This window comes from Hibiscus syriacus, unplaced genomic scaffold, assembly GCF_006381635.1.
Source record: "Hibiscus syriacus cultivar Baekdansim isolate YM2019G1 unplaced genomic scaffold, ASM638163v2 tig00112429_pilon, whole genome shotgun sequence".
Lineage (NCBI taxonomy): Eukaryota > Viridiplantae > Streptophyta > Magnoliopsida > Malvales > Malvaceae > Hibiscus > Hibiscus syriacus.
Window position 1 is genome coordinate 376,293 of NW_024063330.1, and position 27,735 is coordinate 404,027.

The following is a 27,735-nucleotide window of genomic DNA, read 5'->3' on the forward strand; positions in this document are numbered from 1 at the left end:
CAGCAAGCTATGCTACATCGAATCAGTTATGTTCGATTTCTTGTGCAAGTTTTTTCATGCATTTGGAGAACCCTCGGTTGGACATGAGCAAGACATGAGTATTTCATGAAAAACGAATAGTTAGAGCACCGTAGTCGGCAAGTAAATTATATATACACATGTATATTTCTCTACACAAAGAAGAAATGCAATGTTATTCCCCCCCCCCCTCCTTCTATCATAGTTTAAATAAATTAAGCTCTCATCTGAAAAACAAAAGCTAGACTGGTTGTCACTCATTCGACAAGAGAGATTAGCAGTCAAAATCTTACAAAATAAGCTACCAAAGGCATTCAATAATCAATATAATGGAATTCAGTAAACAAATGAACATGAGAAATAAACACAAAACAAATAGAAAACCCAGCTATTTCAAAACAGAGTGTAGGCATTTTATTAAGCAGAAGAAAGCAATTATTCGTCCATGGCATATCATGGGGTTATCTTATCCAGCTCATTTTTCAAAGGAAATATTATGGTTCTTCACCAGTCGCCACAATCCCAATGAGTTCAAATCAAAACAAATCGGAGCTAAAACAAAACGGCAACAACAGGAAAATGAGGGCTTGAACGCAGAATTTACGCGAGACGCTCATTCAGCTTGGCTTGCTGAAGCAGCTCTTCCCTCATTCTCCTAATCTCCGCTTCACTTTCCAGTCTCTCTTTCTGCAAGCACAACAGCATTCAAAAAACACAATAATGAAACGATCTAGGGTTTTTTTCAACCTTCTATCAATCTAAGAATAAATAATCAAAGGAAAAAATATTTAAGAATTGAAACGAAAGGGAGAACAAGACATTTCAGATATACCGATGATCTAATTGGGATTTAAAACAAGGAAATTGAAATTAGAAAAAAAGAAGGGGTTTTGGTGGACCTTCTCGTCTTGGTGGAGGGCAATCCAAACGTGGACTTTTTCCATTGATTGCCAGAAAACGAAGGCGCCTAATGACATAGCGAAGTAAGTGGCTACTCTCACCATTTTCGTCTTCTCTGCTTCACCGGCTGTTGACGCTGGTCTTTCGAAGCAACTGTGCTGCGCTTAATATTTAGCAATCTGGAACCGTGCCTTGTTTGTAGAGCCCATATTGTTGGTGGCACCTTCCCAGCTCGCCTCTAAAGATAGCCCCTCCAACTACTAATTTTTCCTTTTTTATCCTTCAATTATAATTAGGGATGATAACGGGTCGGATTGGGTTTTTTACCACCCGACCTGATCAAAAAAGCATTATCTTTTCTTTTATTTCGACTCGACTCAAGTTTAAAAAGGTCTTATAATCTAAAATTTGATCTGAATTTTAGATAAAATCTTATATCTAACATGAATTGACTCGGAGCATATACATATATAATTCTTATTTTTTATTTAGTTCAATAGAGACCTAATTTAAAAAAGGCTTAATTATAAAATAAGTGTCTAAATTATATCAATTTTCCCAAATAGGTATTCAAAACTTTTTTTTGAATCATCTAAGTGTCTATCGTTACAAATGTTACTACTTTAGGTGTCCGAATCATAACGGCTATTTAATTTCACCATTAAGTGACACATATCACGTGTTGGTAATTTTAAACAATTTTATTTAGTATAAAAATATAATATTTTAAAAAACTCAAAAAATTTGATAAACTTGAAAAAAAAAACTCTAAACTCTGAAAACTCCAAGTTCAATCCCTAAACCCAAGTTGATTGTCATCGTTTGAGGTCTATCGTCTTCGTTTGATGTCGATTGGATCTCCACTAGAACCTCCACCTTACGATGAGCCAAATCCGATCATAAATGTCACATCTCAGATGAAGGAAACGATAAAATCGTGACCCAAAATTGCGTCTCCTGCGATCTCAAATCCTGAAATTTGTGACACCCAGACGATCCAACGACGCGCATGACGGTAAGGGAGACGACGACCGACCAGGGAGATGGCAAGGGCGGCGTCAACCACAGTGGTTGTGGTTGACAAAGGAGGTTAGGGTTAGGGATTTGAGATTTTTAGAGATTTGGAGTTTTTTTGTAATTCTAGAAAAAAAATATTTTTTATATAAATATAATAATATTTTTAACTTTTTTTAAAAAAATAAAAATTATCGGAGCATAACACGTGCCACTTAACGGATTTTTTTACGACATTTATGTGTTGGGCACCTAAAATGGTAACTTTTGTAATATTAGGCACCTGGATGAATCTGGAAAAAAAGTTTAGGCGCCCATTTGAGAAAAACGATATAGTTTGGACACTTATTTTATAATTAAATCTTTAAAATATTATAGAGAGAGGGTATTGTAACAATTGTCTCTAAATTATCTTGGATCATATATTTTTCACCTTAAACCCGAATTTGATTTGACCTCATCTTTTACAACACAACTTAATCCAAACTCAATTTTTATATATAAAAAAGACCTTAATTTTATCGAATTAGATTGAATCAAAACTTATCGAATTTGGATCAAATTACGTGACCGTGACAGGGAGCAATGGTTGATCGCATTGCGCCACATTAGAGTTTTATCCTCTATATTCAAAGGCAAGTGGAATCATTTGCACTCCATGGACTAGGTTAAGCAAAAATACCTTTTATTGATATTCATTTGGACCATTCAATCCATACTTTTCACGACAATTTTTCTTTAATGAAAAAGGAATGAACCTTACGGTCCGATTCAGACCGTGTCAAGCCGGGCTGCCGAACTGTATCGCCGTCAAGTGAACGTTCCCAACACATATAACATAATTTCATTCGAGTATCGCCGGCAAGTGAACGTTGCCTAACTGTATCGCCAGCAAGTGAACGTTGCCAAGAGCATGTCCACGTCTCTATATATTTTATCATGCATGCAATGCAAACGACAAGGTGACATTAACAAGGAACACTCTACCTTGAGTCAGGGATGGATAGAGTGCAACAGCGATCGTACCTTTAAAAATTTCAAAAATCTCACATAATTTAGATACTTTCTATGTTTTCGTCTCTTAAAATTTTATAAGTTCGTCTCTTAATATAAAATCGTGCGTTCATCTTTGTCTTGAGCAAAGGTTTCATAAACCTACTTATGAGTTATACTTATCTATTAAACACTTTCTTGTATGGAGTTGTTGAAACCAACAAATCCTTCTAACAAGTGCCGACTTAATTCAAAACACATAAGCCCTGAATCCATTTGGCATAAAACACATTTCTACAGCTATAAGTTTTACTTGTTGCGAAGATCAAGCACCAAGGGAACGTAATTGAAGTCACTGCTATGGCGAACAAAGGTGGTGGTGGCTGTGGGCTGTTCCGCTATGCCGATGGGATAGACAAACTGCTCTTGTTTTTCGGAACTTTGGGTAGCATCGGAGACGGGATGATGTCCCACGTTAACATGTACATACTTAGCGGCGCGTTAAACGATTATGGTTCGGCCAATCAGTCTTTCTCCAATGACGTAGTCGACAAGGTACCGTAGCTAACGTTGTACTGTTAAGATGTTAACTTGCGTGGTACGTTATCAACAAGCTGCCTCTGTTTGACTTTTGCAGTATGCACTTAGGCTGCTTTATTCTGCAATTGGAGTGGGAATATCTGCTTTCATTGGTATGTGCAAATGTAATTTCCATTTTGTTCATTTTGGTATGGGAAAAGTTTTGTTTTAACAGCTTTTATGTTCGTATGCCGCATCCCGCATGAACGGCAGGCATCCCGCATGAGGATCGAATATCTAAAGTCGGTTCTCAGGCAAGAAGTCTGTTTCTTTGATGATCAAACGGCCTCTTCCGCTACGTTTCAGGTAATCTCTACGTCACTTCCGATGTGCATTTGATCCAAGACACCATCGCCGACAAGGTTTGCCGATTGCCTTCCTCAGCTCTCGAAAAGTGTACAGTTTTTGTCTCATGATTGATGTTTGATTTCAGATACCAAACTGCCTGGCTCACCTCACATCATTCATCTCAAGCCTTGTGGTTTTCTTCAAGCTTTCCTGGCAGCTTACGTTGGCTTCTTTGCCGTTCGCGCTAATGTTCATAATCCCGGGACTCGGAATCGGTAAGGCACTGATGAACGTAGGAACGGAGATGAAGGCTGCGTATGGTAACGCAGGTGGGATTGCAGAGCAAGTAATTTCCTCGATCTGAACAGTTTATTCGTACGTCGCCGAGTGCCAAACTCTAGACAAGTTTAGCAATACTCTTCAGAAAAGTATGGAGCTAGGGATGAAACAGGGTTTCACTAAAGGCTTGCTGATTGGAAGCATGGGAATGATTTATGCAGCATGGGCTTTTCAAGCTTGGGTTGGCGGTGTTCTCGTGACTGAAAAAGGAGAAAACGACGGTGCCGTCTTCGTCGCCGGGATTTGTATCATCTTGGGAGGATTGTGAGTTATTCTATTCCTTTTTTTTTCCTATTTCAACAACATTGCTGTCTGGTTTCATGTTGAACATTAATTTTCAGGGCTGTTATGAGTGCTCTTCCAAATCTGTCATTCATCTCGGAGGCAAGGCATGCTGCCTTGAAGATTTACGAGATGATCGACCGAAATCCGAATATACACTCTGAAAACGGAAAGGAAAAACTCCTATCACATGTAAGAGGAGATGTTGAATTCAAAGATGTAGACTTTAGTTATCCATCAAGGCCTGAAACACTTGTTCTCCATTGATTCAATCTTAAAGTTCAAGCAGGAAAGATGGTAGGCCTTGTTGGAGGTAGTGGTTTGGGCAAGTCGACAACCATTTCGTTGCTTGAAAGATTTTACGACCCCATCAATGGAGACATTCTCCTGGATGGACGCAATATAAAGACACTTCAGCTTAAATGGTTGAGATCCCAAATGGGACTGGTTAATCAAGAGCCAATCCTCTTTGCAACATCCATAAAAGAAAACTTTCTCTTTGGTAAAGAAGGAGCATCGATGGAGCTCGTTGTTCAGGTGGCGAAGGCCGCAAATGGGCACGATTTCATTGCGAAGTTGCCTGATGGATATGAAACTCAAGTAAGTCATAGTATGCTGTAACTGATATATATGACTTCAGAAGTTAAGATGTTATATGTTTTGTTGAGCTAATTGTGTTACCATTGCAAATCAGGTAGGACAATTCGGGCTTCAGTTATCAGGAGGGCAAAAGCAAAGGATCGCCATAGCAAGGGCACTGATCTGAGATCCGAAGATCCTTCTTCTCAACGAAGCAACGAGTGCATTGGATGCACAATCTGAAAAGATAGTGCAGGAAGCCTTGGAACATGCCTCACAAGGAAGAACTACGATTATCGTTGCACATCGCCTTTCGACAATCCGAAAAGCAGACTCGATAGCAGTTATTCAATCAGGAAGAGTCATAGAATCCGGCTCGCACGACGAAGCTTATCCAAATGAACAATGGGGTCGGAGGGGCCTATAGGAAAATGGTCGAGTTGCAGCAAACGGCAATGCAAAATGAAGCGTCTGATGGTTCGTTTAACCAACTCGAATGTAGAAACAACTTCACGAGTCGAACACCGGGGACTCCAGGGACACTGGTAAGTATAAGATCAAGCTACCAGAGCAGCCCTGCATATCCTCTTAGCCCTGCATACACTTTCACCCCGGTGTTTTCCTTCACTGTTGCAAGCTCAATCGATATGCATTCGAACGAAAACCGAAGCGACATGAACATAAAGGATTCTTCTAACCCTCAACTATCCGCATGGCGATTGTTTCGAATGAATGCGCCAGAATGGAAGCGAACATTACTGGGGTGCATAGGTGCCATGAGCAGCGGAGCAATTTAACCGATCTACGCCTATTCCATGCGAACGGTCGCCTCCGTTTACTTCATAAAAGACAGTTCCAAGTTAAAAACCGAAATCAAACTCTACAGCTTAATCTTCCTAGGACTGGCGGTTGCAGGTTTCTTTGCAAACCTTCTGCAACATTACAATTTTGCAGTCATGGGGGAACGGCTAGTCAAAAGGGTACGAGAAAAAACATTAGCCAAAGTACTCACCTTCGAGGTCGGCTGGTTCGATCGAGACGAGAAGTCGAGTGCCGCTGTTTGTGCTCGGTTATCGACCGAAGCCGGCACCTTTCGCTCGTTCATCGCCGACCGAATGTCGTTACTGGTTCAAGTCTTCTTCAGTGCTTCCTTAGCCTTCCTGTTTTCATTGATTGTCACATGGAGGATCGCCATTGTTGATTGCCTTTCAGCCATTGCTCATCGGATGCTTCTATTCTCGAACTGTTCTAATGAAAAGCATGTCTGAAAAAGCTCAAAAGGCACAAAACGAAGGGAGCCAATTAGCAAGTGAAGCCATCGTTAACCATAGAACAATCACAGCATTTTCCTCTCAGAAAAGGATATTATATCTGTTCATGGGAACAATGAAAGGTCCCCGACAACAAAGCGTCAGACAAGGCTACATATCTGGGTTTGGTCTGTTTAGCTCCCAGTTTCTTACAACTGCCTCCATTGCACTAACGTTCTGGTACGGTGGAAGACTGATAAATCAGGGACTGGTGACCCCAAAGCATCTGTTCCAAGCATTCTTCATTCTGATGAGCACAGGTAAGAACATCGCCGATACCGGAAGCATGACGTCGGATTTGGCTAAAGGCGGCGTGCCATTAAACGGATTTTTGCGATTCTTGACCGGAGAAGTGAGATTGAGCCTGAACATGGTAAAGGGATTGAAGTTGATGAAAGTAATGAGGGGCGGATTGAATTGAAGAACGTGTTTTTCTCTTATCCTGCAAGGCCTGACCAGATGATCTTCAGAGGGTTGAGCCACGAAATCGAAGCGGGTAAAACAATGGCGCTCGTGGGGCAAAGTGGATCCGGGAAATCCACCAATATCGGGTTGATTGAAAGATTTTACGACCCGCAAAGTGGATCCGTATTCATCGATGGACACTACATCAAGAGCTATGACTTGAGGAACTTGAGGTCCCGTATTGCATTGGTGAGTCAAGAGCCCACTCTTTTTGCAGATACTATTCGGCAAAACATCGCTTATGGTCTAGAGGAAGCTGACGAAGCTGAAATAAGGGGAGCTACAAAGCTAGCCAATGCTCACGAATTTATAAGGTATTCACTATTTATATCGGCGTCACAATATCATGTGATTAAAGTATTGATGTTATATTGTCATGTGTTCAAAATGATGATGATATAGTAGATTTATGTATTCATAGTGATAATATGACGTGTTTAAAGTGATGATGTAGCATATATCATAGTACACATTATATCATCACTTTGGACATATGTCATGTGACACGTAATCGATTTGCACACTATATATATCGCATCATCACTTTGGACACAAACAATATCATGTCACTGCTTGGACATCACTTTAAACATGCGACATGTGACACATCATTAATTTAGACATATAGAATTTATCACATCAACGATAAGTATTGATCATTAATTAACTAACGGTTTCATTCTTCGAGACATTTTACTTCCAATATGAAACGTTGGGATCAAAGTACTTCGGAAAAAAATAGAGATCTAAGTAATTATCTTATTAAATGTCATGTTTGGATTTTGCCACTATGTCTCTATATTAAGTATTAACCTCAAATAATTATATATAGTGTATGCCATTTACAAGCATGTATTCATGTGATGCAGTGCCATGAAAGATGGATACGAGACACACTGTGGTGAAAGAGGAGCTAAGCTATCGGGAGGGCAGAAGCAAAGGATAGCGTTGGCTCGAGCCATATTAAAGAACCCACTGATCCTTCTCCTAGACGAGGCAACCAGTGCACTCGATAGCGAGTCGGAGAGTCTAGTCCACAAGGCATTGGAGAAGATGATGGTTGGGCGTACATGCGTCGTCGTGGCTCATCGATTGTCGACGATACAGAAGGCCGATTCGATAGCCGAGATCAAGAACGGGAAGTTGGTCGAACAAGGGTCACATTCCGGTCTCTTGGGCATGGGTCGGGCCGGGGCTTATTACTCTTTGATCAAGCTTCAAAATGGTCAGTCTCCTTGCAGATGAACACCATTGTTGAGTTGACTTCATTAGAGAAAAAGGCTGTATGGGAACTGTTTCTTTGTCTTTTGATTATGAATGAAATAGGGTTTCAACATGAAATGCATGGTTGGTGAATGTTGATAAAGTTGAGATATAGGTTTTGATTAAAAGGATTTTTCTTGGACAAATTATTTTAAGCCCCCTATACTTTTGAAATTAGAAGAATTAAGTCATACTCTTGAATTTTTAGGTCCAAATACAACCTTAATTTTGAAACTAGAAAAATTAAGTCTTGGCCCATTTTTTTTATCTTAAAATTGGACAAATAAAGTTTGAGCCTTATTTTTGGTACTAATTAATTTAACCTTATCAATTTTAAAAATAAGCAAAATATATCTTGATCTCCTAATTTTAAAATTTTATATTGATAGTTAATATTAATTATATAATGACCCCCATTTTATTATAGTATTTATATTTATCCCTTATTAACCAAAAATAATATTTATCCCTTAAAGTCTCATTCAGACTCTCTAAAATTTTTTTTTTCATTGATAATACATTAGATAATAATTTTTATAATTTTATATAAAATATTATATTTTATTTTTTTATAGAAAGTCGCTAGTTTTATTAAAAATAGAAAATATCCAAAATTATAATGAAGATTACATCATAACCGTAAACCTAAAATATAATTATGACATTTTATTATTAACATTGAGACAAAAACTAGTTACCTAGATTACATAATGACCAAATAAGGAAAATGTTAAAAATCTAACTAAAAAGTTCGAACAAAATAAAGTTAAGAACAAATTTGTCTGAATCGACAAACGAACTGCAAAAGGGGATGAAGATGCTGAAAGACCATCGACAATCACAAATCAGATTCGAGAGACGTGAGAAAACTATCTACGAACGTGCGAGCGCGAACGCATATCCAAATCAATCCAAGGGTCCAAAGCTGGGAAAATCAACATGATAACAAATATGTGTCATCTTGATCAGTCGTGGCGATGTCAAATACAACCTTGAGAAAAAAGATAAACGAAAACAACGATGAGAAAACCGAAAACTATCAAAAGACAGAGATAAACGTGCCACAAAGGCAGAGAAAAACGTATACAAAGACATAATTATTCTTATTAATAAATTAAAAAAGAAACAAAGAAAAAAGGACAACGGGTAGTCGGCAACCAGTATCAAAACTGATGTTGTTGCTGGCTAAAAAAATCAAAAAAAGAAAAGTTGATTCGATCTATAAAAAATGACACAAATTGTAAAGAAAAAATAGAAGAAGAGAGGATAGAGGAGAGCGGCTAGGGTTTTAAGCCTAATTATACCGATAATAAAATTAAATGCTAAATATTCTATTTCATTTGAATCATAGCTGAATTTCTCAAATAATGCAGTTGAAAAAAAAATTGTTCGAATAGGGCACTCTCGAAATTATTTCGTGAAATAGAGTAAATAATTATACCGAAGACGCATTGGAGTCTAAGCGACTTACACACAAATTTGGGGGAGACGTATGGAGTGCAATGTGTATCCCATATTTTTTCAGCAATTTCATTCCTATGTAAATGTACAAAGGGTAAATTACACAATTAATCATTCAACTTTATTATATCTCCAAATTAATTAAATGCAACTGCACTGTTTTGGACAATAATTCAATTAGAAATCATGTAAGCACGATGTTGGCTTCTTTAGTACACAAGTCAATGCTAGAGCTGATGGATCAAATTGGCTTCCATATAACCACTTGAACAATGGTCGATGAGTGATCAAATTGGTTTCTTTACTCTCTCTCCAAATTCACTCATTGTACTTTTAATTTTTTCAATTTAATCACTCAAGTTGTGTACTAAAGGGTAATTTTTTCACTTTTTCATAAATGTACAAAGGGTAATTTTTTTAGAGTCCAAGCATTCAATTTGTGTACTAAAGAAACCAACATCGTGCTTACATAATTTCTAATTGAAATTGTTTTCAAAAACATTGTAGTTGCATTTAATTAATTTATTTTTATTATACCCTAAATTAATGGGGGTCATAACTCCCACCTAAACCCAATTTCAATTAGAAATTTGTGTAAAGAAACCAACATTGTGCTTACATAATTTCTGATTGAAATTGTTGTCCAAAACAGTGTAGTTGCATTTAATTAATTTATTTTTATTATACCCTAAATTAGTGGGGGTCATAACTCTCACCTAAACCCAATTTCAATTAGAAATTATGTGAGCACGATGTTGGTTTCTTTAGTACACAAATTCAATGCTAGAGCTGATGGATCAAATTGGCTTCCATATAACAACTTGAATAATGGTCGATGAGTGATCAAAATAGGAGTAAAACAATCCATGTCATTGTAGAGTGATCAAAATAGGAGTAAAATAAAAGTTGAGTGATTAAATTGAAAAAAATTAAAAGTATAGTGAGTGAATTTGGAGAGAGAATAAAGTTGAATGATTAATTGTGTAATTTACCCTTTGTATATTTACATAGGTGAAAAAATACCCAAATTTGTGTGTAAGTCGCTTGGACTCCAATGCGTCTTCGGATTTACTGTAGTATTCATGCTATTTCACGAAATAATTTTGATAGTGCCCTATTCGAACAAAAAAATTTCAATTGCATTATTTGAGAAATTCAGCCGAATCATAATAAGATATCATATATTATTATTTAACTGAAAAAAGTAAAATTACATTTTATAAAGTTGATTTGATTTGGGGGAAAATACTTGGAAGTGGAACACATTTTTTTAGGTGAGATTTTCGATTATTAAAAGATATAAAATGATTATTTGACTATTTATATAATGTAAACTCATCTTTTTCTGTTTAAAAATTAACAACCTTATAAGTTGAACTTTAATCTGTTGACTGAGATATAATAAAATCATATTTTGATTATGTCTATTGGCATCGTCATTGCCTTCAAGTACTGGCTTGATAACATTATATTTCAAACACTACTCGACGACATAATATAAATAGAGAATCGATCCATGAAATACAATTCAAACAATTTTAGGATCATATTTTATCATATATCAATAAACATGTAAATGTCCAACTCATAAGATTGTCAAAATTTTAATAGAAAAAGACAATATTAAAACATATGAATAGTCAGATAATCATTTTGTAATTTTCAATAATAGAGAGACTCAACAAAGCAACACCCTACAATTAAGAGACCATTCAGTAACTTTTAATAATTAAAAAATCCAATAAAATAATATCTTATAAATAGCGTAACAATCTTACTATTGATTCGCACACTAAAAATCACTATAAAAATATCTTGGTCACGGCTAAAAAGAAACTGAAACACATGCAATCTATCTCGTCTTCTTCATTTTCATCATTCGTGATTCTCTGAAATATAAAAACATAAACTAATAATTAGTTTTCCACCAATTTTTTATTTAAATAAAAAAATGAAATCATTACACAAACTACAAAATATTTGAATTTTTCTCACTGGCCTTTGCTGGTTTGGGGCTTTGGACGCTGTTATCCACTCCAATTTGTTCTCACTCCCAACCGTAAAGCAGCAACTAGGATGGTGAGCCCCACTCTACAACTAGGATGGTGAGCCCCACTCTACCACGGAGGTCCACCACGAAAGTTACTCTCAATCTGATGTTAGGACAACCTACTATCATACCTCTCTGAAAAAAGGTAAGCTAATTTTATTATAGATTGAAGTTAAAATATATAGGTCACTTCAATTTGATTTGAAAATAATATATATATATATATATATATATATATATATATATATATATATATATATATATATATATATATATATATATACCCGAATATGATAACTCAAAATTGATCCGAAGCTCAAAATAAATTGAATTGAACCGTAACCGACTCACATTATAATTGAACCGAAATCAACCCGAACCAAAAATAATCCGAACCGAAATCAAACCGAATTTAATTTACCTATATTCAATCCGATCCGAACTTTGACCCGATTTTAACCCCATAATTGAGTATAAATGAACGAATAATTTATTTACTTGTTTATTATTATTGTCTATTTTTATTAATTAGATAAATAGTAGAATGATATATATTTTATACTCATTTTATATTATGCAACTGGTTAATCACCACTTTTAGTAATAGTTTAATATAATATTTCCTCAATTAAAATGTCATCTCTATATCCTATAACTTCTAAATCATTTCAAAACATTATTTGATATGAAGGATTATAAAATAAAAGTATTCAAACAAAAATTATAATATGTGATAACTTTAAATCACATTATTTAGACGATTGACTATAATTAACTTTAAAATAAATAAATTTTGAATATAAGTGTCAAATTAAAAATTCTCATTCAAATCAATTATATTAAAATAATTGGGGAAATTTTGGAGTGTTAAAATGCAGATATAAAATAATATGAAAAATTAAATTAAACAATATAAAAATTATAGGGTTTGTAATTTTTTAATTTGGGATTGAGAATTGGGAACATGTAATGTGTTTTAGTAAAATAATATAAAAAATTAATATATATGTATATATTATGTATTTTTTAAATATGATAAATGATAATAGTTATAATAAAAGTAAAAAAATTATAGAGAGTTAATACTACAATCAATTCTAAAATCTATTAGGATTTATAAAGTTATTCTTATTCTTCCAAATATTATAATTAGATTTTCAATTTTGAGTTTTAAAGATTTTTTTATTCAATTCATTTAAATTTTAAACTAAACTTCTAACTCATATTTGGGATGTGATAATATATCGCTTCATAAAATTCTTGAATTACAAGTAATGAAGAGAAGCATCGATGACTATGACGGCAAAGTGTGATGACGGTTGAAACAAACCGAAATCAACCTGAATTGATCTGAACCAAAACCGATTTGAATTGACCAAAAAATGTAAAGGTTAACCCGAGCTAAAACAAACCAACCCGATACTAACCCGACTCGAAACCTAACCCGACCAGAAAACCAACCGATACGATTTTGATCTGAGCTGATACCCGACCCAAATTAAATTTCAACAGACTCGAACTAAACCCCAACTCGATCTGATCCAGCCCGACCCAAACCTAAACCGAATACAATCCTAACCTGAAATGACCCGACCCGAACCCGATTGCCACCTCTAATTCGATTTGATCTTATCTTTCAAGAAATTCGATCTGACTTGAATTTTTTTTAAAGAACCAATCTTATAAAGTTAATTTAGATCAAAATCTATCAAATATATATCTTTATTTAATATTCATAGGAATATTCATAAACTTTTAAATCACTCTTTAAGAAAGTAAATGATATAATAAAAAAAATTAGAATATCCAAAATTCTTATATATGATTTAATTTAATCTCAATTTTTTAAATAAAAAACTAAAACCAAATTTTATTTAAAAAACAAACTCAAAAGAAAATTATCCAAGCTAATATAAATAATAAATTTGATATTCAAATAAAAAGCCATGGCAGTAATTTTTCTAAATTACGACTGCTGGGACAAACCGTACGTTATCATATCTCTCTAGTCCAAGTGGCATCAATTTCATTTTTTTCCCTCCCTCTCTATATAAAAACTAGAACCAAGCTTCTGCAGTTCTGCTTCAGTAGTCTCGCTGGACCCAAAATTCTATTTGTTTCTTCAACAAAAACAGCTCGACATGAAGGCTCGATCATGCCTACCCACACGCTCCCCCAAAAGCCCCTCGCAGTCAAAGGACGAAAGCTCCTCCAATGATCACGGCAGCGCCACCACGTCATCATCTGGTTCTTCAAGTGACTCCACCGGCTGCAGTGGCCTCCGAAGAAACCTCTCCCTCCAGACACTGCCATCTGTCCCTTCGTTGGAAAATATTTTCCCGGAGACCTTAGGGATTTCCGCCTCTAATATCGGCGTGACTTCGGTTAAGCCCCGACCGGAGCATCCGATTACCTGCATCGCTGTTCACAGTAGCTTCTTGTACGCTGCTTCTAACGATGAAGTCAACGTCTACGATCGCGAGACATTTACTCTCATCGATGTATACAAAAGCCAGGGTTCATCCTCCGGTTCCGTCAAGTCCGTTGGTTTCTGTGACGGAAAAATCTTCACGGCTCACCAGGACTGTAAGATCCGTGTTTGGCAAATGACCATGGCTAAGAAGCACAAGTTTATAACCGCTCTCCCTGCCGTTAACGATCGTTTACGTCGTTTTCTCCTACCGAAGAACTACGTCAACGTGCGCCGTCACCTCAAACGGCTGTGGATCGAACATGCCGACACCGTAACTGAACTGGCGGTTAATAAAGGTCTGATCTACTCCGTTTCTTGGGATAAAACCTTGAAGATATGGAGCGCTTCTGATCTCCGATATTTACAGTCTATTAAAGCACACGACGATGCCATTAACGCCGTCACCGTCTCCGTTGACGGCACCGTTTACACTGGCTCCGCCGACAGACGGATCCGAGTGTGGACAAAACCGACAGGGGAGAAGCGGTACGCATTGGTGGCGACATTAGAGAAGCATAAATCAGCGGTGAACGCGTTAGCTTTGAACGTAGACGGATCTGTGCTATTCTCCGGAGCGTGCGACCGTTCGATACTTGTTTGGCAGAGAGAGGACAGCGCCAGTTACATGGCGGTGACGGGAGCATTGAGAGGACATGGGAAAGCGATACTGTCCTTAGCCAACGTCTCTGATTTGCTCGTGAGTGGATCCGCTGATCAGACGGTTAGGATTTGGCAACGCGGGGCGCAAGGGAAATATTGCTGTTTGGCGGTTTTGGAGGGTCAAAGCCGGTGAAGTCATTGACGGAAGTTAAGGATGACGAACGGAGTGACGTCGTTTCGATCATTAGCGGGAGCCTTGATGGCGAGATTAGAACGTGGAAGGTATCGCTTTCGAAACAGAACGGTCCGTCGTCGACGACGGATATTTTAAAATGGAATTAGTGATATAATTATAAGAAGTTAATCTTAATTACATCGTAAAAGAAAAAAAAAATAATCAGAGGGCCACTGATTTGTTTATTCTCTTTTTAAATGGTCTTGTTTGCTTCACCAACCATTACCATCTGTTGGTTCTTTCTTATTTATTTGTAGACTTTTTAGAGAACTGTTTCTTTTGTTTTATTCATAATTTTTTAGTTAAATAAGTATTAGATGTTGAAAATTTAATATTAGTCTAAATAAGTTCACACCTAAATTAATTTGATGTCATTGCTTACATCAATTTAGTTTTGATGTCATTGCTTACATCAATTTAGTTTTGATGTCATTGCTTACATCAATTTAGTTAGGTGAAAATTAAGTATTTTTCTCATGTTTTAATTTCAATGGTTTAGATTATTTAGTGCTTATTTTAATGAGTGATTTAGATTGTTTCTTGTAACCTATAAATACCCTACTTGTATTTGAGTTTTATCATCCAACAATCAAAGCTTAATTATAAGCATTTGAAAGCTTTCTTAAGAGTTCTTCCCTTTTGCAATTTTGTAAGATTATTCTAAAGAGTTTTTTTTCTTCTCGATCAATTAGAGTTTTTACTCTATTTTGATTCAACAATTGGTATCAGAGTCACGTTTTTAAGGTCTCTTGAAATTCTGAGTATGCTCTGTGGCTGCAGTTTTTAACTGATCTTCCACATCAGAAAATATTTTTCGAGTTATTGTCGGGGTTATTACAAACCTTGTGGTGCTTCTTTGTGTTTAGAGTAATTTAGTACTCTGCACGTTTGTTACTCAAGCTTGTTCGGTGTAGTCAAAGCCTTGCCGTTAAGATAGGTGATCTTCAAGTAGTTGGAGGGATCAAGAAGCTCAACAACAAAAACTACAACACGTGGGCAACATGTATGGAGTCATACTTACAAGGTCAAGACCTTTGGGAGGTTGTCTGCGGTGGTGAAGTTACACAACCGGCGACAGAAGATGCCAATGGAATCTTGCGAAAGTGGAAAATTAAAGCATACAAAACAATGTTTGCTTTAAAGACCACAATTGAAGAAGAAATGTTGGAGCACATTCGGGATGCTAAAACACCAAAGGAAGCATGTGACACTTTTGTTACACTCTTTTCGAAGAGGAACGATACAAAATTGCAACTTCTCGAGAATGAACTTCTATCAATGGCGCAACGCGACATGGCGGTTGCCCAATACTTTCACAAGGTGAAGTCGATATGTCGCGAAATTTCAGAATTAGATCCGACAACTGCTATTGGGGAAGCCAGGATAAAAAGAATAATTGTTCATGGTTTGAGACCCGAATATCGAGGGTTTGTTGCCGCTGTACAGGGATGGCCGACACAGCCATCGCTTATTGAGTTTGAAAATTTGCTTGCAGATCAAGAAGCCATGGCCAAGCAAATGGGAGGAGTCTCGCTGAAGGGTGAAGAGGAAGCGCTCTACACCAGCAAAAGCAGAGGCACTTTTCAGCGGTATACTGGCAGTGGATCTAAAAATGATGGTGACAAGGTGAAAAATTACCAAGGGAAGGGAGGCCCTCATTCAGGGGGAGCATCCAAGAATCGCGGTAATAGTAAAAAGTTCGATGGCAAGTGTTATAACTGCGGGAAGATGGGTTACATGGCAAAAGACTGTTGGACCAAGAAAAAGCCTGTTGAAAGTAATACTGCTACTTCTTGTTCAAAGGAGAATAGTGAAGATGGTTGGGATGCTGAAACGTTATTTGCTACGGAGGAAGAAGAATTAGCTCTCACGGTAACAACACCAGAACGGATTGACTACAAGAATGATTGGATAGTAGATTCTGGCTGCTCAAATCATATGACGGGTGATAAAAAGAAGTTACAAAACCTGTCTGAGTATAATGGAGGTCGTGTGGTGGTGACAGCTGACAACTCAAGGTTACCGATAACTCATATCGGTAAGACAATAGTTACGCCTCGATATAATTCGAATCAGGTGCAACTCCAAGATGTTTACCATGTCCTAAGAATGAAGAAAAATTTGCTATCTGTGGCTCAACTAACATCATCAGGCCATTATATCTTATTTGGTCCCCAAGACGTGAAGGTTTATCGTGACGTAAAAATCTCAGAAACACCAACAATGGAGGGACGACGTTTGGAATCAATTTACGTGATGTCAGCAGAGTCTGCATATGTAGACATGACAAGGAAAAATGAGACATCAGATCTATGACACATGCGGTTAGGTCACGTTAGCTATTCCAAGCTAAGTGTGATGGTGAAAAAGTCGATGCTTAAGGGGCTTCCTCAACTAGACGTGAGAACATACACGGTCTGTGCGGGATGTCAGTATGGTAAAGCACACCAATTACCATATGACGAGTCGAAGTTTAAAGCAAAAGAACCGTTGGAGTTGGTTCACTCTGATGTGTTCAGACCGGTTAAGCAACAATCAATTAGCGGTATGCGGTACATGGTAACATTCATTGATGACTTCTCCAGGTATGTGTGGGTTTTCTTTATGAAAGAAAAATCTGATACTTTCTCAAAGTTTAAAGAGTTCAGAGACTCAGCTGAAGGAGAAGTGGAAAATAAGATATGTTTCTTGCGCACAGACAACGGAGAAGAATATAGATCAAACGAGTTCTCTCAATACCTAAGGAAATGCCGAATACGTCATCAGTACACTTGTACCAACACGCCACAACAGAATGGTGTCGCGGAAAGAAAAAATCGGCATCTTGCAGAAATTTGTCGAAGTATGCTACATGCAAAGAATGTACCTGAAAGGTTTTGGGCTGAAGCAATGAGGACTGCAGCCTTTGTGATCAACATACTTCCTCAATCAAGGTTAGGATTTGTTTCACCCTTTGAGAAACTATGGAACATAAAACCTACAGTTAGCTACTTTCGAGTATTTGGCTGTGTATGTTATGTGTTTGTTCCTGATCATTTACGGAGCAAATTTGACAAGAAAGTTGTTAGATGTATCTTTGTGGGATATGACAGCCAGAGAAAGGGGTGGAAATGTTGTGATCCAATTAGTGGAAGATGATACACGTCACGAAATGTGGTATTTGATGAAGCATCTTCTTGGTGGTCCTCAGAGAAGGAGGTGTTGCCAGATTCGAGAGAATTTGGAGACAAGCTACAACAAAAGATGGGGGAGCATGATGTTCAACTCCAAACAAGTTCAGATGAATCAAAAGATCCAAATGGCGATGATGTCGAACAAAGAGTGACTCAGAATCCTTGGTAAACTGGTGTGTATCAACAACCAAATGAAGAAGGTGGGCCTAGTGAAACAGAAGAATCAATTCCACAATCTCAACTCCGAAGGTCAATAAGAATACGAAGGCCAAATCCCAAATATGCCAATGCAACCATAATTGAAGACGCAACGGAGCCTGAGACGTTCGAAGAAGCATCGAAGAGTTCTGAGTGGATGACAGCTATGAAAGAAGAGATTGATGCACTTCAGCAAAATCAAACTTGGGATATTGTACCAAAGATAAAAGATGTGAAACCCATATCTTGCAAATGGGTTTACAAGATAAAGCGTCGTCCAGATGGGTCAATCGAGAGGTACAAAGCGCGATTGGTAGCTCGTGGTTTCTCTCAACAGTATGGACTAGACTATGATGAAACATTTAGTCCAGTGGCGAAACTTACAACCGTACGAGTCTTACTTGCACTTGCAGCCAACAAAGACTGGAACTTGTGGCAGATGGATGTGAAGAATGCTTTTCTTCATGGAGAACTAGATCGAGAGATCTACATGACCCAACCAATTCAGAGTCAAGATCATCCTGAATATGTATGTAAGCTGCGAAAAGCACTCTACGGATTGAAACAAGCACCTAGGGCGTGGTATGGTAAGATTGCTGAATTTCTAACGAAAAGTGGTTATTCAGTAACACCTGCAGATTCTAGCTTGTTTGTCAAAGACAATGAAGGTAAGCTAGCTATCGTGTTAGTGTACGTGGATGACTTAATCATAACCGGTGATGATGAGGCAGAAATTCTTTAGACGAAGGAGAATTTATCAGTTCGTTTCCAGATGAAGGAACTTGGACAACTTAAGCACTTCCTTGGTCTAGAGGTTGATCGCACACACGAAGGAATATTTCTATGTCAATAGAAATATGCTAAAGATTTGTTGAAGAGGTTTGGAATACTCGAATGCAAGTCAACTTCAACGCCAATGGAACCAAATATCAAAATGTGTGCACATGAAGGAAAAGATTTGGAAGATGCAACAATGTATCGACAATTGGTAGGTAGTCTGATCTAATTAACCTTGACCCGACCTGACATTTCTTATGCAGTTGGTGTGATGAGTTGGTATATGCAAAATCCAAAGAAGCCTCATTTGGAAGTAGTTCGACGAATACTGAGATATGTGAATAATACAATTGATTATGGTCTTTTGTACAAGAAAGGTGAAGACTGCAAGTTAGTTGGTTATTGTGATGCTGATTATGCAGGAGATCATGACACCAGGAGATCAACAACTGGATATGTGTTTAAGCTTGGCTCCGGAACAATTTCTTGGTGTAGAAAAAGACAACCAACGGTATCATTGTCAACCACTGAAGCTGAGTATCGAGCAGCAGCAATGGCAGCTCAAGAGAGTACATGGTTGATACAGTTGATGAATAATCTACATCAACCAGTAGATTATGCAATTTCGTTGTATTGTGACAATCAATCGACAATTCGGCTGGCGGAGAATCCTGTCTTTCATGCAAGAACTAAACATGTGGAAGTACATTACCACTTTGTTAGGGAAAAAGTTTTGCAAGAAGAGATTGAGATGAGGCAAATCAAGACAGATGAGCAAATTGCTGACTTGTTTACAAAAAGCTTGAGTGTTAGAAAGTTTGAACATTTCCGTCGTCAGCATGGCGTGATTCAAAGAATGGTGGCTAACATTGAGGGGGAGTGTTGAAAATTCAATATTAGCCTAAATAAGTTCACACCTGAATTAATTTGATGTCATTGCTTACATCAATTTAGTTTTGATGTCATTGCTTACATCAATTTAGTTAGGTGAAAATTAAGTATTTTTCTCATGTTTTAATTTCAATGGTTTAGATTATTTAGTGCTTATTTTAATGAGTGGTTTAGATTATTTCTTGTAACCTATAAATACCCTACTTGTATTTGAGTTTTATCATCCAACAATCAAAGCTTAATTATAAGCATTTAAAAGCTTTCTTAAGAGTTCTTCCCTTTTGCAATTTTGTGAGATTATTCTAAAGAGTTTTTTTTTTCTTATTCTCGATCAATTAGAGTTTTTACTCTATTTTGATTCAACATTAGATATATTAAAAAATAATTAAACCTTGATCATTAATATTATTCATAGAAGTCTCGAGTTCCCCTACCAATGACTGCAGAAGGGGTGATTGAGCGTTTATTGTCAAATGATTAAAAATATTAGATACGATTTTTTAATCACCTTAACTTAATTAAAAAAATCCTCGATCAATAATGATAATATGTGTTATACCCTCATCACTTGAATCTTGATAGCTTTCATTGATGCCTATGTCCTCATTCTTCTTCTTCTTCTTCTTGGTTTTTTTCTCTTCCCTTTCTTCATCTTCCTTCACCATCATCTCATGAGTGAGAAGGGAACCAATTAGCTCGTCGAGAGTGAGAGACTTTAGGTTTCTTGCTTCAATAATGTCCGTCTTCTTTGATTGCCACTCCTTTGGAAGAGAGTAAATCATCTTCCTCACAAGCTTCTCATTTGGGATTACTTCTCCATATCCATTGAGACCGTTGACAATCATAGAGAATCTATCCGTCATATCTTTGATGTCTTCATCGAGTTTCATCTTGAAGTTCTCGTAGCTATGGTTGAGAAGACTTTTCTTTGATTCCCTCACTTCGTCGGTTCCTTCATGAGTGACTTGGAGCTTATCCCAAATCTCTTTGGCACTGAAACAAGATGAGACTCTTCCATATTCATTTGGGCCTAAAGCACAAAATAGAATATGTATAGCCTTAGAATTAAGCTGAAAATTTTTCTGCTCTTCTCTACTCCAATCGTTGTACTTACCGGGTGGAAATGAGTAACCGTCCATGATTGAGTACCAAGCTCCTAGATTGTATGATTGAATGAAGTACATCATCTTATTCTTCCAATGTGCATAATTTGCTCCATTGAAGAAGAGTGGCTTGTTGACCGGTTGTGAACCCATAATAGGATATTCTTCAAGATAATAAGCACCGGAGGAAAAAGTCATTTCTTTGTCGGTTTCGTCGGGAATTGGTAGAGCTTCTTCTAGGATCGTCTCAAGGTGGTTAAACCTTCTTAATGAGTTAGGCTCTGATGCCAATTGTTGAGATTTTCAGAAGCTCGAATCGACAACCGGAATGGTTTGCAAAGAGGGGTCGGAACGGTTTTGTGTTTAGGGAGTAAGGAGATTGAAAGATAGAGAATTGCACAGCGATTTATAGTGGTTCGACTTTCTCAATCAAAGTCTACGTCCACTACCTTAGCTCCTCACCAAGGATTTTCCAACAAATTCACTAATTTGTTCTTTCTTTTGAGGATAAAGAGTAACCTTACAAACTCCCTAGTTTTTCCGGGATAAACTAGAACCTTTCCCTAGCTTTTATACGAGATTAGCTAGAACCTTTCCCCTTTACAAAAGGATAAGAAATGTAAACAAGAAAACCTCTCTAAGGTAGGTGTTTACAAGATTGAGCTCACAAGAACAAAATATTTACAAGAGAAAGATGAAATAAGATTGAAAAACTCTTCTCTTGTGTTTGATTGCTTGGATAGTTGTTCTCTCACTTCTTCAAGTGTCCTTAGCTTGTATTTATAGCTTGGAATGTGTTTGAAGTCATATCTAGCCATTGGGGATGTTTTAGAGCCGTTTGGGAATGATTTTTCTGCAAAAATAGGCTGCCCATAATGGGGGGAATCGGTACCCCTTCATAGGGAATCGATACCCCTTCATAATATTCAAATATTATGACCGTTGGGCTGATGAACAGTGAGGGAATCGGTACCCTCAAGGGGAAATCGGTTCCCTTCGAGTAATCTGTTATTTCTCGGAGCCAAACCATGCAGGGGGAATCTGTACCCGGGGAATCGATACCCCCTGGGGGGGAATCTGTTCCCCCTGGGGGGGAATCTGTACCCCCTGGATAATCTGATTTTTCTTGAAACCCTTTAAAAAGAAAATATTTTTTGACTCGATTAAGGCTCGAAATACTTTGTAAAATTGTTTTAAAATAGTTTAAGTATAAAACACAATTTTACACTTTAGTAAGGATTAAAATGAACTTTGAAAGACTTGGAGTAATATTTTGATATTCGAATAATTACATCGAATATACTTAGAAAATCTTTTGTAAAATCTTAAAATTCATTTAACTTAATTTGTTATATCGAAACATCAAAATGTTTTCAACACAAAGTATAGACATGAACTCTAATAGGTTAACGTAACTTACGATCAAATCTATTTAAACTGTCGTCTATAAATAATCATGACGACTTTGTTACTTACGCACATTAAATGTCACTATAAATATCTCAAACCACAATCGAAAAATGAGTTGACATCCTTTCTATTTCATCTTCATCCTCTCTTTCTCCTCCGCAGATACATCGATTGACGACTATCCTCGATCACCCTCTTTCTTGTTATGACACGTTTCTTTTCTCGTCTAAATATTGACCAGTGACAATTTTCTCATTTATCACAATTTTTCAATTAAATCAGCATGAATGAATCACTAACAATCAACGAATAACTTGTTACTATTAACCATATGAAAACTTACGATAATTTATGCACTATTACCCCTCATAATACCGTGAGTATTCTTTGTGCACATGCATGCATGCATGGCTGTAGCTTAAAATTAGCTGACAGATTAACCAAGCCTAGGATCGTGGGTTTTCGTCGATCCCTCTATTCTCGTGACCGTAGACTGTATCCCGGTCAGGTGTACGTGATCACATGAAATAACAGCTACTAAATTTCAATCGATTTCCAGTAAATATCATTAACAGTTCCTTGTTAGCCATGAAACATATGAAAACAAAGAGGTCAATGTCAAATGTCTCGCTTTGGTTAGGCTAAACTTTTGATTAGTTGTTATCCTGTGTTGCCTTTTCCTTTGATCTATAATGTTAGTGGGTGTCCTTATCTTACCCTACAATTGTACCATGGAAGTCTCTTCTCATACTTTAAAGTTTGAACATTTATAGTAATAAACCTATCTTCTTTTTTCATTCTTTGTGAAATATATCTGGTATTATGGCGACCTTGTAGGTCGTCCGTGTTGTGGAATTCTGGTTAATTTCCACCAATAACAATTCACCTTGAAAACTATTATCTAGGTGACTAGTGTGAAAACGATTGTACTAAAAATCACCCCAAGGTAGATTCCCAGGAAAGAGGAGGGGTCACAATGGTCCCTCTTAAAACCCACTTTCCTTAGACAGAACTACCAAGACAAGTAATTTTAATAGGACAATAATTGACAACAACTATACCTGACAATAGCTATTAAATAGACATAAAAGAGAACACCAAAATATTTCACTAATAGAGGAAATATTACAAAGAGAGAAAGAATACAAATAGCCTTTAAAATAGAAGAAGGCTTATATTTGTGGGATGATTAACTAAGGAGGAGGATGGCTTTATTTATAACAAAAGAATTTCCCCTCCTCCTTATACACAACCAATGTGGGACTTTGCCAAAAACCAACAAATCTCCACCTTGACAAATTCCACACACATCTCTAAAAAATAATCTTTTAATTTGTAACAATATTGACCAAGTCTAAACAATGTTTAAACTTGACCGCAGTTACCACTTTTGTCAACATATCAGCAGGATTCTCAGTGGTCCGAATCTTCTGGATTATGACTCCACCTTCTTCTAGAATCTCTCGTACAAAGTGATATCGAACATCGATATGCTTCGTCCTTGCATGGTAAACCTGGTTCTTTGCTAAATGAATAGCACTCTGACTGTTACAATGCACTTTGATGTGCTTTTGTTCCATTCCCAATTCACCAAGCAACCCTTGAAGCCAAATTGCCTCCTTCACAGCCTCTGTAAGTGCCATATACTCTTCCTCTGTAGTAGACAAAGCCACTGTTGACTGTAAGGTGGACTTCCAACTGACTGGTGCCTTTGCAAATGTAAACACATAACCAGTAGTTGATCGACGCTTGTCCAAATCACCTGCATAGTCTGAATCACAATACCCAAATACACACTGACCATTTTGTTTGTCCTGCTGAAAGACCAAACCAACATCTACGGTGTTCAGAATATACCGCAGAATCCATTTCACAGCTTGCCAATGCTCCTTTCCAGGATCATGCATATACCTGCTCACAACCCCAATTGCCTGTGAAATATCGGGTCTCGTACACACCATTGCATACATCAAGCTACCAACAGCACTTGCATACGGAACCTTTGACATGTATTCCCGTTCTGCATCATCCTTAGGTGACATGGATGCACCGAGCTTGAAATGAGGAGCAAGAGGTGTACTAACTGGTTTTGACATCGCATTTATGCCAAAACGTTTTAGTACCTTCCTCAGATATTCTTTCTGAGACAAACAAAGCCTCCCCAATTTCTTATCCCTTGATATCTACATGCCTAGAATCTTCTTCGCTTCACCAAGATCCTTCATCTCAAACTCCCTGTTCAATTGAGTCTTTAGTTTCAAAATTTCTGTCTGACTCCTGGAAGCTATCAGCATATCATCAACATAAAGAAGAAGATATATATAGGATCCGTCTTCTAGCTCGCGTAAATACACACAATGATCATATTTGCTTCTTGTGTACTTCTGCCCTATCATAAACTTGTCAAATCGTTTGTACCACTGCCTTGGAGATTGCTTCAATCCGTACAATGATTTTTCTAATTTGCACACCATCTCTTCTTTTTCAGCAACTTTGAATCCATGTGGCTGAGTCATGTAGATTTCCTCATCCAAGTCTCCATGTAAAAATGCAGTTTTTACATCCATCTAAACTAGTTCCAAATCCAACTGCGCTACCAAAGCCAACAAAATTCTGATGGAGGAATGTTTTACAACTGGAGAAAATACTTCATTATAATCAACTCCCTCCGTTTGAGCGTAGCCTTTAGCCACCAATCTTGCTTTGTAGCGGATGTTATTCTTGTCAGGAAATCCATCTTTCTTTGCATATACCCACTTGCACCCAATTGTCTTCTTTCCCTTCGGAAGACTAACTAGTTTCCACGTCTGATTCTTTTGAAGGGATTGCATTTCTTCATTCATGGCGATCCTCCACTTTTTATGTTCTGAACTTTGAACTGCTTCATTAAAAGTGGCAGGAACGTCATCAATTGCAATTGGTGATGCAAAAGAGACCATATCAGCATAACGAGCAGGTTGTCTAATGGTCCTCTTTCCCTTTCTGAGTGCAATTGATTTATGTTGTTGTGGAGGTTCTTGGGTCTGAACCTCTTCTTCATCTGACTCTTCTTCTACCATAGGAGAGTCAACATCAGTTTCTTTACTGGTTTGGACAAATTTGCTTCCTTCAAACTCCACCTGTTTGGGAGTTCCATCTGTCTGCTCCAATTTTTCTGAAGTCACCTTTCTCAACATGGTAGATTCATCAAAGGTAACATCCTTGCTGAAGATTATTTTCTTTGTTTCTGGACACCAAAGACGATAGCCTTTCACACCAGAGGTGATCCCCATAAAGATCGCCTTCTTTGCTCTTGGATCCAGCTTTGACTCCTTAACATGGTAGTATGCAGTGGAACCAAACACATGTAAGGAATCATAATCTGCAGCAGGTACTCCAAACCATTTCTCTAATGGTGTTTTACCACCAATAGCAGTCGATGGTAAGCGGATGACAAGGTGACAAGCATAGACCAAAGCCTCAGCCCAAAATTCTTTGCCTAACCCAGCATTAGACAACATACACCGAACCTTCTCCACTAATGTCCGATTCATACGCTCTGCCACCCCATTCTGTTGTGGTGTACCTCTGACAGTGAAGTGCCTAACAATACCTTCCTCTTCACAGACTTTCAGAAATGGATCATTTTTGTACTCTCCACCATTGTCTGTACGGAGACGTTTGACTTTTCTGCCTGTTTGAGTCTCCATCATCTTTTTCCATTTAAGGAAAAATCCTAGCACCTCATCCTTTGTCTTCATTGGATACACCCAAACTCTCCGGGAAAAATCATCAACAAAGGTGACATAATAATGTGTTCCTCCCAATGAAGTTGTCTTGGAAGGACCCCATACATCTGAATGAACATAATCCAAAATACCTTTAGTATCATGGATTGATGTTCCAAATTTCACCCTCGTCTTCTTCCCTTTGATGCAATGCTCACAAAAAGCTAATTTGTAAGCCCGAGCACCCTTCAATAATCCTTGATCTATCAGTAATTTCAAGGATTTTTCACCAACATGCCCCAAATGCATATGCCATAACCTGGTTGCTTCTGACTCATGTTCATCAGTAGAAGCTACCACTGCTGCTGTTCCAACAATTGTACTACCCAGAAAGTAATACACATTGTTTCTTTTTCGGATTCCCTTCATTATCACCAGTGCACCAGAGATAATCCTCATAATCCCATCTTTTGCCCTCACTTCTAAACCTTTTGACTCTAAGGTTCCCACAGAGATGAGATTTCTCATTAAATCTGGTACATAATGGACACCTGTTAAGGTTCTGATTGATCCATCCTGATTCCTCAAGCAAATTGAACCAATCCCAAGTGTGTCAAGAGGGGAATTATTTGTTGTGTAGACAATTCCACCTTTTAGTTCTTTAAAATCAAAGAACCATTCTCTATTGGGGGTCATATGGTGGCTAAAAGCTGAATCTAACAACCATGAACTGGAACAGTTGGTTGATGGCGTAGCAACGAATGCGAAATCTGAATCTCCATCATCATACTCGACCACATTTGATTCTGAGACAGCCTTCCCCCTTTCAGGTTTGCCTTTATTCTTTAGCCTGGGACATTCTTTCTTCCAGTGCCCTTTTTCTCGACAAAAGGCACATTCATCTTTGCTCAATCTGGACTTTGACTTCGATCTCCCTCTACTTCCTTTACTCTGACTCTTCGAACGGCCTCTAACAACAAGAGCTTCTGCTTCGACACTTGTGTTTTCTTGTTTGTCTTTCTTTCTCAATTCATAACTATACAAGGCAGCAGTTACTTCACTGAGAGACACATCAACCTTCCCATGAAGTAGAGTAGTTTCAAGATACTCAAACTCATCAGGAAGTGATCCCATCAACATCAGAGCCAGATCTTCGTCTTCAAAAGTCACGTCCATATTCATCAGATCAGTCACCAGCTGATTAAAGCTAGTAATGTGATCATTCATAGTGGTACCTGGTACATAGTTGAAGCGGAACAATCTCTTTTTCATGTAGAGTTTGTTCTGACCGTTTTTCTTCAAAAATTTCTCCTCCAGTGCCTTCCACAATTTACTTGCAGAAGTTTCCTTAGAAAATGCATACTTCTGCTCTCTAGAAAGACACGATCGAATAGTACCACATGCCATTTATTGATCCTCTTTCATTCTTTCTCCTCAACATCATCTGGTTTCTCTCATTCAATAGCAATGTCTAGACCCTGCTGAAATAGGGCATCTAGAACCTCGCTTTGCCACATGTCGAAATGACCGGTGCCATCAAAAATCTCTACTGCAAATCTAACATTTGTCACATCATTTCTTGCCAAAATTGAAGATGAAGAAGCGTCTGCCATTTCTACTACAAATT

General features: G+C 37.5%; 1 protein-coding gene and 2 pseudogenes across 1 annotated transcript; 2 read left to right on the forward strand and 1 right to left on the reverse strand.

Moving 5' to 3' along the window:
* Positions 1–447: 447 nt before the first annotated feature.
* Positions 448–1,088, reverse strand: LOC120179549. Its single transcript, XM_039185123.1, has 2 exons — positions 918–1,088; positions 448–705 (listed from the first exon to the last, which is right to left on the reverse strand). Exons 1-2 carry the CDS (start codon positions 1,020–1,022, stop codon positions 619–621), a joined length of 192 nt encoding a protein of 63 aa, XP_039041054.1. The 5' UTR covers positions 1,023–1,088; the 3' UTR covers positions 448–618.
* Positions 1,089–3,285: 2,197 nt separating this feature from the next.
* LOC120179597 lies at positions 3,286–8,053 on the forward strand (annotated as a pseudogene).
* Positions 8,054–13,635: 5,582 nt separating this feature from the next.
* Positions 13,636–14,971, forward strand: LOC120179595 (annotated as a pseudogene).
* The last annotated feature ends 12,764 nt before the right edge of the window (positions 14,972–27,735 follow it).

Coding starts and splice junctions, on each gene's coding strand:
- LOC120179549 (XM_039185123.1), bottom strand. CDS start 1,022: ATGGTGAGAGTAGCCACTTACTTCGCTATGTCATTAGGCGCCTTCGTT. Junction 706..917: donor CCCTCCACCAAGACGAGAAG/GTCCACCAAAAC, acceptor TTGTGCTTGCAG/AAAGAGAGACTGGAAAGTGA.